This window comes from Tyto alba, unplaced genomic scaffold (assembly GCF_018691265.1).
Source record: "Tyto alba isolate M040663 unplaced genomic scaffold, T.alba_DEE_v4.0 Super-Scaffold_38, whole genome shotgun sequence".
NCBI classification, from domain to species: Eukaryota; Metazoa; Chordata; class Aves; order Strigiformes; family Tytonidae; genus Tyto; species Tyto alba.
This window is the reverse complement of record NW_024881313.1, coordinates 8,836,246-8,849,718: the sequence shown is the minus strand read 5'-3', so window position 1 is coordinate 8,849,718 and position 13,473 is coordinate 8,836,246. Positions and strand designations below refer to the sequence as shown.

The 13,473-nt window shown below is 36.5% G+C and overlaps 1 protein-coding gene across 3 annotated transcripts in view; it reads right to left on the bottom strand.

Annotated features, from left to right (window-relative positions):
* SNX13 (sorting nexin 13) overlaps window positions 1–13,473 on the bottom strand; it is a 69,537-nt gene that overhangs the window by 20,088 nt on the left and 35,976 nt on the right. For all 3 annotated transcript variants that reach the window (XM_032991559.2, XM_032991558.2, XM_032991560.2), the window contains exons 10-16: window positions 12,166–12,304; window positions 11,568–11,656; window positions 10,300–10,399; window positions 6,986–7,179; window positions 5,332–5,436; window positions 3,636–3,768; window positions 2,902–2,939 (exon numbers count right to left, since the gene is read on the bottom strand). In XM_032991559.2, coding sequence (XP_032847450.2) covers window positions 2,902–2,939; window positions 3,636–3,768; window positions 5,332–5,436; window positions 6,986–7,179; window positions 10,300–10,399; window positions 11,568–11,656; window positions 12,166–12,304 — 798 coding nt within the window. The remainder of the gene's footprint in view (window positions 1–2,901; window positions 2,940–3,635; window positions 3,769–5,331; window positions 5,437–6,985; window positions 7,180–10,299; window positions 10,400–11,567; window positions 11,657–12,165; window positions 12,305–13,473) is intronic.

Here is a 13,473-nt window from a genome sequence, read left to right as displayed (position 1 = left end):
AAGTTTACTAGACGCTGGAGAATATTCTGGTAAAGTATCACTGTAAGTGGACTGTTCCTATAATCTTCACTAGACACTTGCTTTTGGTCACAGTTGGATATAGGGCTAGACTTTCTACAACCTAGCTCATTCTTAAGTCACCCCTGCACAGCAATAACCCTGTAAGGTGTGGCTCTATAATGCAGTGTCAAAATTCAGGTTCAGAATATCACCTGAGACTGATGAATGGCAGGCATCTGTGGAAGCTTGGATAAGTGCTTGATACTCTGAGAGCTCTAGGATTTGATTATCAGTAAGATGGAGGAGATGCTATTAACGAAGAACAGTTTGCTATGTAATACTGACATTAAGGTGCTGTCAGATGTTTTAAACGGCATCATTATTTCTTGTTTCCCTGCCTCCCTCTGACAGTTCAGTTGCCATCTTGATAACCGAATAGGGTTCATGCTGACATATACTAATGACTGCCAGAAGTTCAACCCAGCTGTTTCTGCTGCCATGCGAGGTCTTGGATATGTAACACCTGAGTAACTTATTTACTCAATGCAGAAGTAATATGTAAAGCTCACATTATGGATACATTTAGATGAAATCTGCAAGAGGCTATAAATATTTACAATAGTTTTATACCCCCAAAATATGTCCTACTGGTTTAATATAGTAGATTAATGTGTCAAATTAAAAGGAAGAAATTAAGAAGATATTTTTGTAAAATAACTTTTCCTCAAAATAGTTTTGAGCCTCTCCTCCAAATAATCTTAAAATATATTCTTACAGTGACAGTATAAACTGCAGGCGACGTATTTTATAATAGAAACCTTAGGAAACACTCAACTCCTGTGGCAAGGCACTATACAGCAACAACTGATACAAATAAATTAAATGGCTGAAACTTTAACAGATAACACAAGGGACAGTTTGTATTATGACCTAGTATCTTTGACATTAGGTATATGCACAGGATCACAAGTTAATTAAAAAGCAAAAATATCACACCACAACACAATCTTGTTTAATACATTGTCATTAGCTAAAAAAAATAAAAATTCCCTGACCTTTGAAGTAACCTTCCAAAGGTCTATTTTTCTTCATGTAACTAACAGAAGGGAGCTAAACTATGTGTACAGAAATTCACTCTTGACATGGAGTTCAGCCAGGAAAAACTAATCTACCAGTATTCAAACACCTGTAAAAGCACTGAAACCCCTGAACAATATGGACTGCAGAAAGCAAAAGTACTTCTGCATAAATAGAGCTTTATTATGCATTTCTCTTAGAATGTTCTTCACTCTTTATAGAAATAATAAATGTAGTATTCTGCAAATATGCTTTTCACAACAAAAACAAAAATCAAGACTTTGAATTGTGCCATGCAAATATCTATTTGTATTGCAACAGTGCCTGATAAAGGCTTTAAGATTTTCCAGTTTAGTTTGGAAAGGCCACATGAAACTAAGCAGCAGGTAACCATGAACCAGATGTGCCACTGCAATGACAAATCTGCATCCATAAAAATACAACTTCAATATGTCAGAGCATTCTTAGTAAAAGTACTTGAGACATTTCATAGATCTTTTAAAGAGATTAGTCAATTAAAAGAATATATTTTGAAATCTTACCAGAATTGTATGTAAATTTATAAAAAAAAAAATGCCTAAATTAAATTTTCCTTCTGCATCTAACAGGAGTTTCCATAAACTGCTGACCACCTCCCCTTTTCTTCATATTTCAAAATTTCATTTTCCAAGAGGAAAATATTAGGAAAAAAAATTCCCAGCTTCAAAAAAACCCCAAAACAAACCAACCCCACAAACAACTCCCACAGAGAAACATGTTTATGCTTATGTTAAATGTATTCTTTTACAAAATGAACTCTATTCCTCTGCGTGCAATCATGATCTAACCAATGGACTGGAACTCCTAAGGAGCCACGCCATCTTCCAAGAATGAATTAGAAGGGCCTCTGAATCACATAAGCCAGGAAATTACGTGCAGATTGTAAACCTTTCTAAAACCAACAAATTTGGAAAAATACTCTCATATGCCCAACTGAACCTTGTGCATCCTGTGGCTTACCCACACACAGTCTGAAGAAACAAGTTGGGGGGAGGTGTGGGGGGGTGGAAATACATCAGAATTTTTATGTTTTTTCCTTTTTAAATAGCTGTGATTTGATTTTTCTGTTTAAAACATTTTAAACCTAGTAAGATCTGTGTGGGACAGGTTATTTGGACAAAGTCTGGTAGACGTATACATTTCTCTTCGTACTCATACAACCACTAGTACATGCAGAAGCTTTTTTCAAATATATAGGTGCATTTCTGTAACAAATAACAAGTTCTGACAAACTGACCCAGTCAAGAATTGTTTAAAAACATACCAAAAATTGAACTCAAAATTGGTCAGATTAGAAAACAGAGATGCATTTTCTATATAAACTCCACATACTTTTGTATTTCCAAATCATGACCTATACTCAAAACAACATCAATCAACCTATAAAAAAATCAAATTAAATACCTCATTTTACAGTCTATTTGGACTTAATCCTTTGATATTTCAGTTTCAAATGATTTGTTTTCACCTATTATTACCTAACTCCAAATTTATTACTATTTAAAAAGACAAACAGGAATAAGAAAGTATGCTTTGAATAAAAAAACTGTAGATTATTACTGTTTCTGTGAGAAACAACACAAAATTTCACTAAACACAGGGTAAAGTACAAAAGGGACAGTTTTATCTTGCAGATTAATTGATAACTTACGTGAGTTTCAATTTGATTCAAGAACTTTTTCAGAAATTAACCTGAAGTAAAATCTCTAATGTACATAATTTAAACTTTTTTATAACACTTTCCCTACTGTTAGGTAGAAAAAAAATAAAAATCCAAGAACTTACCAGATTTATGCTTCCAGTAGGAGACCCATTAAAAGATTCTAGGAGCAGTGGGAAAGGAAAAAATACATTATAAAATTTTCTCCAATGTAGGACCACATACAAGAAATAAAATGCAAAGACAAAACATTTTGGAAAATAATGGATAACTGTAGCACTGGGCAAAATGTTGCACCCAACATAAGTACTTCAAGTTTCCAATAAAGATACCTAATAGAAAAATGTATGTAAGTTTATATAGCTATAGATACGAAATAAATGCATTCCTTTTTAAGTTTATATTACCACATGGAATTGCTTCATTAAGGAGTCAATTTAATAGTTAAACAATTTCCATTAGGTTTGTTATTCAGTCAACTTCAGTTAAGGACAAGAATGATTTTAATTGCTTTAACGCACCACATTTCCTACGTATTTTCAATTTCCATTTCCAGATGAAGAATACACTTGTATATTAAAACAATCCAACATGTTGAAGAACCTCAAATATTTTTAAATAAAAAATGAGAAAGTGACACACCTGTTACCACTTAACAAAAAATTTACATGAAATTAATGAAGTTACTACAGGGGAAAAAAAAAAAGTCTACTTCACTCCCAAAACAATTTATATAAAAGCACAAGGAGGCAACATTCATTTAAAAATCAGAGACAGTACAGGAACTTTTCTTATTTTCATTTTAAAGCAGAAAAAAGGAATGGTCCCAGGAAATCCCCCTTACAGATATAGAGCTCACCCCCTTCACCATCATCTGATCCTCTGAAGCTAGGATCCTTCAGCATATCCAGCTCAGCCAACATACGCACATACAACACGTTCTGTTTGAACGAAGGGTAGAATCTTTCATCTCGCAGCATCAATTCATACACCTTATTGAAATAAAAACACCAAACTTAGACATATTACTTACATTTTTAAATTAATCAGACAAGCTTTCATAAATTCTACTTGACTAAGGTTTATTTGTGCATTCTTTTATGTTTCTCTGGGTTTCCTTTAAAACCCTAATGCAAGTTTGTGAAGTTTCAATTCAGGCTTACTCTCTACAGAAAGGTTATGAAAACTAATTGTGCTAGAAGTAGAATACAGACTCAGAAAATATCTTTCTATCTAGTGAGACATGCACCTATAGCAAGGGAATTAGCACATTAACTGTAAATGTTTCCTTCCTCTCTTCTTAACACTTCCAATTGCACTATAAACATATTTGGTCTTTACCCGTTTCACAACAGGTTCTCTCCCTCAGTCCTTCTTTGCTGATAAACTATAGACAGAGACCTGCAAACACTTAGAGGGAGAGGTGAGAAGAGGGAAAGAAAGGAAGGGAAGACATCACATAATATTTCTCCTGAAAATTTCCAGTTCAATCAATACAGTGTAATTCTACCTTGTGAAGATTTAACAACATCTCAAGAAGTTATCTAGATCACCTATACAGTGACAGTATATATACACATATACATGCATATATCTATATGTAGTGGGAATTCATTCACAATGTTTGGATATTCATGTCAACTCTAGAATATTTTTATGATGATTTTTTTTTCCCCATGGAACATTTTGTAGAGGTGCTATCACCTGGTAAGAATGGAAAAAGATTTCATGCATGTCTGAGGAAGTAAATTTATTTTGTAACACATGAGAAATTTATGTTCCTCAGCAGAAATCACATGCAAGGCCCGTGTAACCTACTTTGAGCAATACAGATTTCACAAGGTGTTTTCTCATTCGTTTTAAATGTGGGCCACAAGTACAGAGTGATTCTAAGTTCTACAGCTCATATCACTAATTTTTATCATGAATGAGAACATTAAGTTAATGGCATAAAATAAAAACCTCTTACACTGGGTATATATTTTACAGCCAGAATATTAATCATTCACCTTTTTTAAAAAATATATATATTAGACTTGAGTGATAAAGTATACATATGCAGGTAGTAAAAAGATTGGTTTATCTTCAGTACTTGCTGCTTCTGAGTGCTACATTGTGCAGGCTTGCAGAAACAGAACAGTCAAATTAACTTATGGAAAGAGATATATAATTTAGTATGGTAACATGTTTATATCCACCTTTGAAAAACAGCTAAAACCACACCAAAATTGTACCACTTAGTTATTCTACAAGGCACTTTTCTTAAATTGGTGCATAAACAGAACTAATAATCCCATAATTCTGAATTGTACTTCATAATTAATTTCATACAGGACACCTACCTACTCCGTCTATTGCTTTGAAAATCACAGGCTACTTATGGATTAGCAGTTGTCATCAATTCAGAGGATGACTTTTATAGAATAGAAAAATTGTAAAATAGGGTTTACGTTTCAGATATTTGCGTTCTTTCCTCCTTTTTCAGTGGCTGTAGTGACATTTAATACTCTATAGCATTAACAGTTCTTATGAAATACATGATGAATACAGTATACCTTTCTCTGAATGTCATCAAAGATTTCAGGTGTTGGATCCTCATGGTTCAGCGTTTCTGCCAGTTTTGCGACTAAATTGTCATCAATATTAACTCTCGGAGATGCCTGTCATAGAGATCTTAATCAACTTTTGCAGCATAAAAATAAGAAAGCTTCCATTTGAACAAATAAAAACCAATACAAATCTGCAATTCTCCAAGCAAATTATATTTCTTCTTGAGGAGTGTCTCTAGAACTGTCTAGAACACGGCAGGAGCCAGACACCCTCCTCCCCCCAAAATTAAGTTCTGAGTTTGTGATAAAACTCAGAAGTGTCAGAATTAAATATCAAGAATTACCTCAAAAACAATTTCTGCACATTATTTTGAAGCAATCTCTAAACCAGATTTACTCAGACTTAAAACCAGATTTTATTTATTTATGAATAGGAAGATTGATTCAGAAATTAAGAACAAGCCAGTAAGAAAGTAAATGTGTGAAGTCCTGAAACACCTGAGGAAAGGCTAACAGTTTGTCAACTCTGCCAGTTTCCAGAAAGACTGCCAGTAGCTGCAGTCATGGTAGCTTTTTATGCAGACTATTACAGCTACCAGCACACTAACTATATCAGTCATCAGATTCTCAGTGATTCCTTGGTATGATGTATTTCAAACCACTGGCAGTTAAGCATTCTTTTAGATAGACCCAAGTACACACACTTTCCCCATTTTCTGTAAGACAGACAGGGAGCCAGCACTGAACCAGACCCAACACAGCTCACTTGATAGCGTAGCTGGGAGGCTGAGTTTATAGACTTTGGAACAGATCTAGTGTTAGGTGGCTTCCGACTTCAAACTGGCAAGCATTCAGTCAGCTCAAAAACCCATCAGAGCAAGCTCTGCACAGACCACCATGCTGATAGACTATTGAGTTGAAAAAACAAAGTGAAAGAAATGATGTGAAAAGAGAAGCATTACAAGATAGTTGAGGGAAGCTTCTGAGTAAGCAGAGAGGTGATTTTTGTGCATACACAAATTCTTAACAAAGCATCTTTGTTCTCACAAGTTGACAAGTGTTTTCTCTCACAGAAGACTCTGTAATGACAAGACTACTGGAAGCATTCAAGCTTAGCCTACTCAAAGATATCCAGTGGAGATATTGGAGCAATTTACACAGACGATTGTGGAGAGGCACAGAAGTTATTTCATTTAAAAATCCAATCTTAATCCAAGTTTGTACAAATATTGGGTTGCATATTTTTTAAATGTTTCTTCTTAAGCAGGGGGGAGGGGTGGAGGGCAGAGTAAAAGTAACAGAAAAGGAAAAGGACAGCATACACAAAGGGACAGAATTTCTTATTCTGTCTTCACATTTTTCTGTAGTTTTTCCTGGATATTAGGAAGTCAGCTTCTAAGGAACACATTCAGTGCATTTGACAGGATAGTCAGTGCCAGTACGAGACTTTTTAAATGGTGGGCATGGGGGGGAAAGAGGAAGACATTTTCTTACTGTTTGACATAAGGACAGAGAAGATACACAAGTAATAGCTTAAATGTCAACTTGCAAAGAACTTGTGCCACATCACAGCCATTTCGTATTAACGTAGCCATAAATATCAAAGAAGCATCTGTACAAAGAATAAATTCCAAACAATAGAGAAACAAGTTATTCCTACCTTTTCTGATAAATATTGCTCATAAACTCCAAATGCAGCTGCTCTCAATAGACCCTTGGTTTGATTAGTCTGATGCTTTCCATCTTTCTGCCGACTTTGAAGTACCTCCAGCTGTTGCTGTGCCGTAACCCTGTATCCTTCCACTGTCATCCAGAAAAACAGATGTGCTTGGCCACCAGTCTGCTGCATGTAATCTACAGAAAACAATCACCATACAGCCATAGTTATTGTTCTGCATCTTAAAATAAGATTTCTCTATGATGTTAGCTACATATGAAATTCCAGAATCTCATTACAAATCTGGGATATTTGTCATCTAGAGCCAAAAAATAAAAAATACTATATACATATTGGTGATAATAAATAAGATTTTGAGCAAAGTCTAGCAACTATGAACTGAATCCTAAAATGCACATATAAAAAGGGAATCCATTATTACTGTGTGGATGTAACAGGCTTGTACAGCATGATACAAGTAGAGAGGAAGTTTGAAGTGAAATTCTAATAAATCACATGCATAGAATCATTTAATCATTTAGGTTGGGAAAGACCCTTACAATCAACAAGTCCAACTGCTAACCTAACACTGCTAAGTCTACCACTCAACCATGTCCATAAGTGCCACATCCACATGTCTTTTAAATACATCCAGGAATGGCAACTCAACAACTTGAGACCATTCCCTGTTGCCTTCTTACTTGCTACTTGAGAGACCAACACCCACCTCACCACAACCTCCTTTCAGGTAGCTGTAGAGAGCTATAAGGTCTTCCCTCAGCCGCTCCTCATAAGACTTGTTCTCTAGACCCTTCTACAGCTTCACTGCTCCTCTTCGGACATGCTCCAGCACCTCAATATCCTTCTTGTAGTGAGGGGCCCAAAACTGAACACAGTATTTGAGGTGTGGCCTCAACAGCGCTCAGCACAGGGGGACAGTCACATCCCTAGTCCTGCTGGCCACACTGTTTCTGATACAAGCCAGGATGCCAATGGCCTTCTTGGCCCCCTGGGCACACTACCGGTCATATTCAGACAGCTGTTGACAAACACCCCCAGGTCATTTTCCACCAGGCAGCTTTCCAGCCACTCTTCTCCAAGCCTGTAGCATTGCATGGGGTTGTTGTGACCCAAGTGCGGGACCCAACACTCAGCCTTGTTGACTGGCCTTGGCCCACTGATCCAGGCTGTCCAGATCCTTTTGTAGACCCTTCCTACCCTAAAGCAGATCAACACTCCCACCCAACTTGGTGTCATCTGCCAACTTACTGAAGGTGCGTTTCATCTCCTTGTCCAGATCATTGACAAAGATACTAAAGAGAACTGGCCGTCCAAGCTATGAGCAGCCATTTGTCTAGGAGAATGCTGTGGGAAACAGCGTCAAAGGCTTTATGAAAATCCAGGTAAACAACATGCACAGCCTCTCTCTCATCCACTAAGAAGGTCATCTTGTCAAAGAAGGAGATCATGTTAGTCAAGCAGGACCCACCTTTCATAAACCCATGCTAACCGGGTCTGATCACCTGGTTGGCCTGTACATGCTGTGTGATGACACTCAAGATGATCTGCTCCATAACCTTCCTCATCAATGAGGTCAAACTGACAGGCCTGTAGTTCCCCACATCCTCCTGGCCCTTCTTGTAGATGGGTGTCACATTTGCTAACCTCCAGCCAACTGGGAACTCCCCAGTTAGCCAGGGCTGCTAATAAATGATGCAAAGTGGCTTGGTATGCATTTCTGCCAGCTCCTGCAGTACCCTTGGGGGGGATCCTGTCTGGCTCCTCAGACTTAGGCATACACAAGTTGTGTAGCAGCACGCTAACCATTTCTCCTTGGATTATGGGGACTTCATTCTGCTCCCTGTCACTGTCTTCCAGCTCAGGGGGATGGATACCCAGAGAACAACTGGTCTTGCTGATAAAGACTGAGGTAAATAAGGCATTAAGTACCTCAGCCTTTTCCTCATCTCCTGTCACTATGTTTCCCACCACATCCAATAAAGGACAGAGATTCTCCTTAGCACTCCTTTTGTTGCTAATGTATTTGTAGAAACATTTTTCATTTTCTTTTATGGCAGTAGCCAGATTAAGTTCTAGTTGGGCTTTGGCCCTTCTAATTTTCTCCCTGCATAACCTCACAACATCTTGGTAGTCCTCCTCAGTCACTTGCCCCTTCTTCCAAAGGTCATAAACTTTTTTCTTTTTTTCTTTTTTTTTTGTCTCCCGAGTTCCAACCAAAGCTCTCTAATTCAGCCAATCCAGTCTTCTTCCCTGTCAGCTCGTCTTTCGGTACATAGGGATGGCCTGCTCCTGCACCTTCAAGATTTCCTTCTTTAGGACTGTCCAACCTTCCTGGACTCCACTGACCTTCAGGACTGCATCCCATGGGACTCTGTCAACCGGGCTCCTAAACAGGTCAAAATCTGCCCTCCAGAGTCCAAGGTGGTAGTTCTGCTGACCCCAGCGCTTACTTCTCTTATCATTTCATGATCTCTATGCCCAGGATGGCCTCCAACCTTCACATCACTCACAAGCTCTTCTCTGTTCGCAAACTATAGGTCCAGAGGGGTGCCCTCCCTAGTTGGTTCCCTCATCAACTGTGTTAGGAAGTTACCTTCCACACGCTCCAGGAACCCCCTGGACTGATTCCTCTCTGATGTACTGTATTTCCACCTACTGCATTAAAAGGACTATCACCACCAGCAAAACTGATGGATATTCTTAGTAATAAAATCAGCAGCCCAATTAATTCAGAGAAGAGAATCAAATACTAGAAAGTATTAAAATGATACAACTTTAATCCATCTACCAATTTCCTGATTATATGATAAACCTAAAATAGTACATAAATTACTGCTGTATTTTCACTTCTCAAATAGACATTCAGTAGGCTTGTAATACTCAACTTCATTCTAACATCCATAGTCATTAGTTCCATTAACTTAAGGGAGACCAAGAAAGCTAAGACTGTGATACGCTTCAGAGTCATTCCAAACCCAAATCTCTACGCAATTCTTACAATGATTCTGTTCTAAACAATAAACTTGATAAGTGACAGACCAAGAAACATTGCAAGAACAATTTTACACAGAGATCTGTATCAAACAAGCTTGATACAAGCTTTTAGAAGTACTGAGTATGGTGTTCTGAACAGTTAATTACAAAGCGATTTGCAAAAATGTTTTGCTTCCCTCTAGCAAGGGGCTTATACACATTTAGCTCTCAGTAGGCACCTATATTTAGCAGTTTCAATTGTACAGTCCTGGGAATTAGCATATTCTTTATAAATAAAAGAGATCAGATAAATTAACACTTACCCATAAAAAACTGTAGTGCAACATTGTCTACCAGAATATGGTCCAGAGGGACTGTGCAAAGTTTTCCAAAGTTTGCGGCCAGTTTCACAGTATCTATTTCCTGTAAGACACAGTTCAGTGTGTTCACATGCTTTGGGGTTTTTCTGAAATTAGCTTTTAAAACTTCTACTTACCACGAAGCAGACTTAACATAAAATAATTTACATTATAGATTGCAAAGTAGCCTCTCAACGGTTAGTTATTTTCACAATCACTAGTAAGTGAAGATCTAGATCATAAGGTTGTGTTCTTGTAACTATTTGCCTTCAACATAAAGGATTTCTGCTACATGGGAAGCTGGCTTTTAACGCTGCCATTCACGTAATACTATACAGGTCAAGTCAACCCCTAATACCTCAACAACAGTGACAGCATCATGAAAATGAATTAACACAATGAACTAATTTCATCATTTGATGAGGTGCGGGTCACCATAAATTATACTCATCTCTGCCCAACCTTCTGCTGTCAGTCTGACATTTCTTGGTATTACAGTAATGCTTCCGGGTCTAGCTGTAGAATACTTAATCATCTTAACAGCCAATATTCATACAATTACATTATCCTGGGGCCACATCTAGGTCCAATTAAGAGAGTCAAAAAACTAAGTGAAGCCAAACATACTGACTCTGTCAACCTTAAAATATAAACCAAAACATAAAACAAGCAAACAGAACAACATGAGGTTCTCAAAATTAACATCCAATATGCCATAGGCTTTTTGTTGAACTAAAGACATAAATATGTCTAACAAAAGGCAATACATGGAGTCCACAAGATGTTGTGAAATAATCACCAAGTGGTACCTTTATCAACAAGAGAGATCTTTGCCAAGGATTAAACATGAGGCACACAAGGAATGCACTGGTGCAGCAAAAGAGAACTGAATCTAAGTACATAAATACAAAGATTAAATACAAAGATGCTTTGCATTAATGCAACATTTTGATTTAACTATTGTATTGAGAAGGTAAGAATAATTTTAAGATGTACTGACATATCTAAAACTGCTAAGGCCAGACACCAGAAAACTCTAATTATGTGAACCTTTTGAAATTTTTTCCGTACTTAAACTGCAAATACAAGACTAACTTCAGTTGTATAATGTATTCCTATAAATGCATACTTCAAGTTATGTTTCAAAACACAAGAATTAAAAAGCTAGACCAAACCTGTAAGTCATTTGTAACTTCACGCTTTTGAAACTAAAAAAAATCTAAAATACTTACTTTTCCTGACTGCAACCTCTGAATTCTTGAATCACATACTTTAACAACATATAATAAACTGTTTATTTGATTCTTTATAGTGTTGATATCTGAAAGCAAAAACAAATAAGATTAAGCAATGCAGAGGAGTAAGTAAACTCTTGTTCTGAAATGCTCTAAAATATCATACAAAAAGTGACATACCACATACAAAACACATCAGCTTTGAAGAGAAGGGGGTTTTTTTCAGTTTAAATACCTTACTGATGGAAGTAAACATGAAAAAATACCTTTTTCTTTTCTTTTTCGGATTGTTAGCTGACTACCCATTAATACCTAAAGTATTACTGAAATTCAGAACCACCAGTCAGGCAAGTTTCAATGCAATGGAAGTATACATACCTAACCAATCAGATTATATTTAAAAAAACAAAACAGAACAAAAACCACTTATGAAGATTCAGGTTTTAACACTTCACATATAACTTATTTATTTTTTAAAGTAATAAAATATTTTATGCTCTGCTGCAGCGTTTTTATTTTCTAAATTTTTGAAATATTCTTCAGAAATCATGCTGGTAAAAGCATTTCATATTTTGTAAAACAGTGCAGCACTAACCATCTCCCGCTGTATCTAGAGATCGAAGATATTGCAGTTCTTCACTTGCTTTATCTTTCACTGCTTCCAACTCTCCTATATTATCACTTAATTTAATAATATTCATAAAGGCCTCATAGTTACAGTTGGAATCACGAATCTGAAACAAAAGTTTTACAGTGTGAATAATGCAAAACAGCTAAAAGTACATGACATGATTTTTCACTAAGTGAATTATTTTGATACAGCACTGAAAAGCAGTATTTTAAAAACACTTTGATGCTTCTAAACCTTCCTTTTGATGCTAAACTTTTACGTGGACCAAGAAAGAAACATGCACACAGTCAAAACCTATCTCACACCATCATTTTCTGTTTTCAAGAAGTACAATAAAGACACATGGAAAGTCTGACAACCTACTTAATGAAGATCTAGCCCAAAAAACAATCAACCTTCTGCTATTACCTATCTCCTTATCTAAGTAGGCATAAACTGGTGAGACCACTGAAAAGGTTTCAGCTTTGCCAAGGTCCCCTGCAAGTGTGCATGCTCCCAATGTAACAGCTTGTTAAAATACAGAATTAAAACATTCTACAGTGTAATCATAGCCTACTGGAAAAAAAAAAAAAAAAAAAAAAGAAATTACTGAATTAATATCCCCTCTGAAACATTAGTTCAGATACCCTTGTAAATATTATTAAGCTATTTCAATACATAATGTTTTCCCAGTGCAGCCGAGATCACTGGAAACTGTTGTGAATGCAGCATGGAGACTGGGGAAGGCTGGCAGCTTTACAGCATGTGCACACAGGTGCAGAGGGTTGGGTTCTAATGCTGTCTTTACCATCTGAAGCCAAAAAACATCACTTCACTCACGTCTTTCATAAGTGCTCACTCTGATATGGAAATTTAATACTTGGCCTGTACTGCAGAAGTGCATGGACACAAGTTGCATAGGGCAGAGAGAATGAAGACTGGATACTTTTGACCAAAGTTAATGGAAAATCTTCCTAGAAATCTGCTTTTAAAAGTAACAGTACAAGCAATATTTGAATTTAAAACATTTTCTAAATATGTGAATTTCATAGTGAAGACAGACAAGTTTGGATTAACCTCTAATTTTACACTGAAGCTTTATATTTTATTTCAAGAGAATTAGTATCAAACTGGCATGCCTAGAAACATGGAATGAAACTTCTCATTTTCAGAAACTGAATTTCTTCATTTAAATTTTATGTCCAAAGTTCCAAAAGGAACCCGAATTTATTTCGGTCCTCTCTACTTCTGACCTTAAATTCTGCAATAATCTTCATTTCATAAGACTTGGAT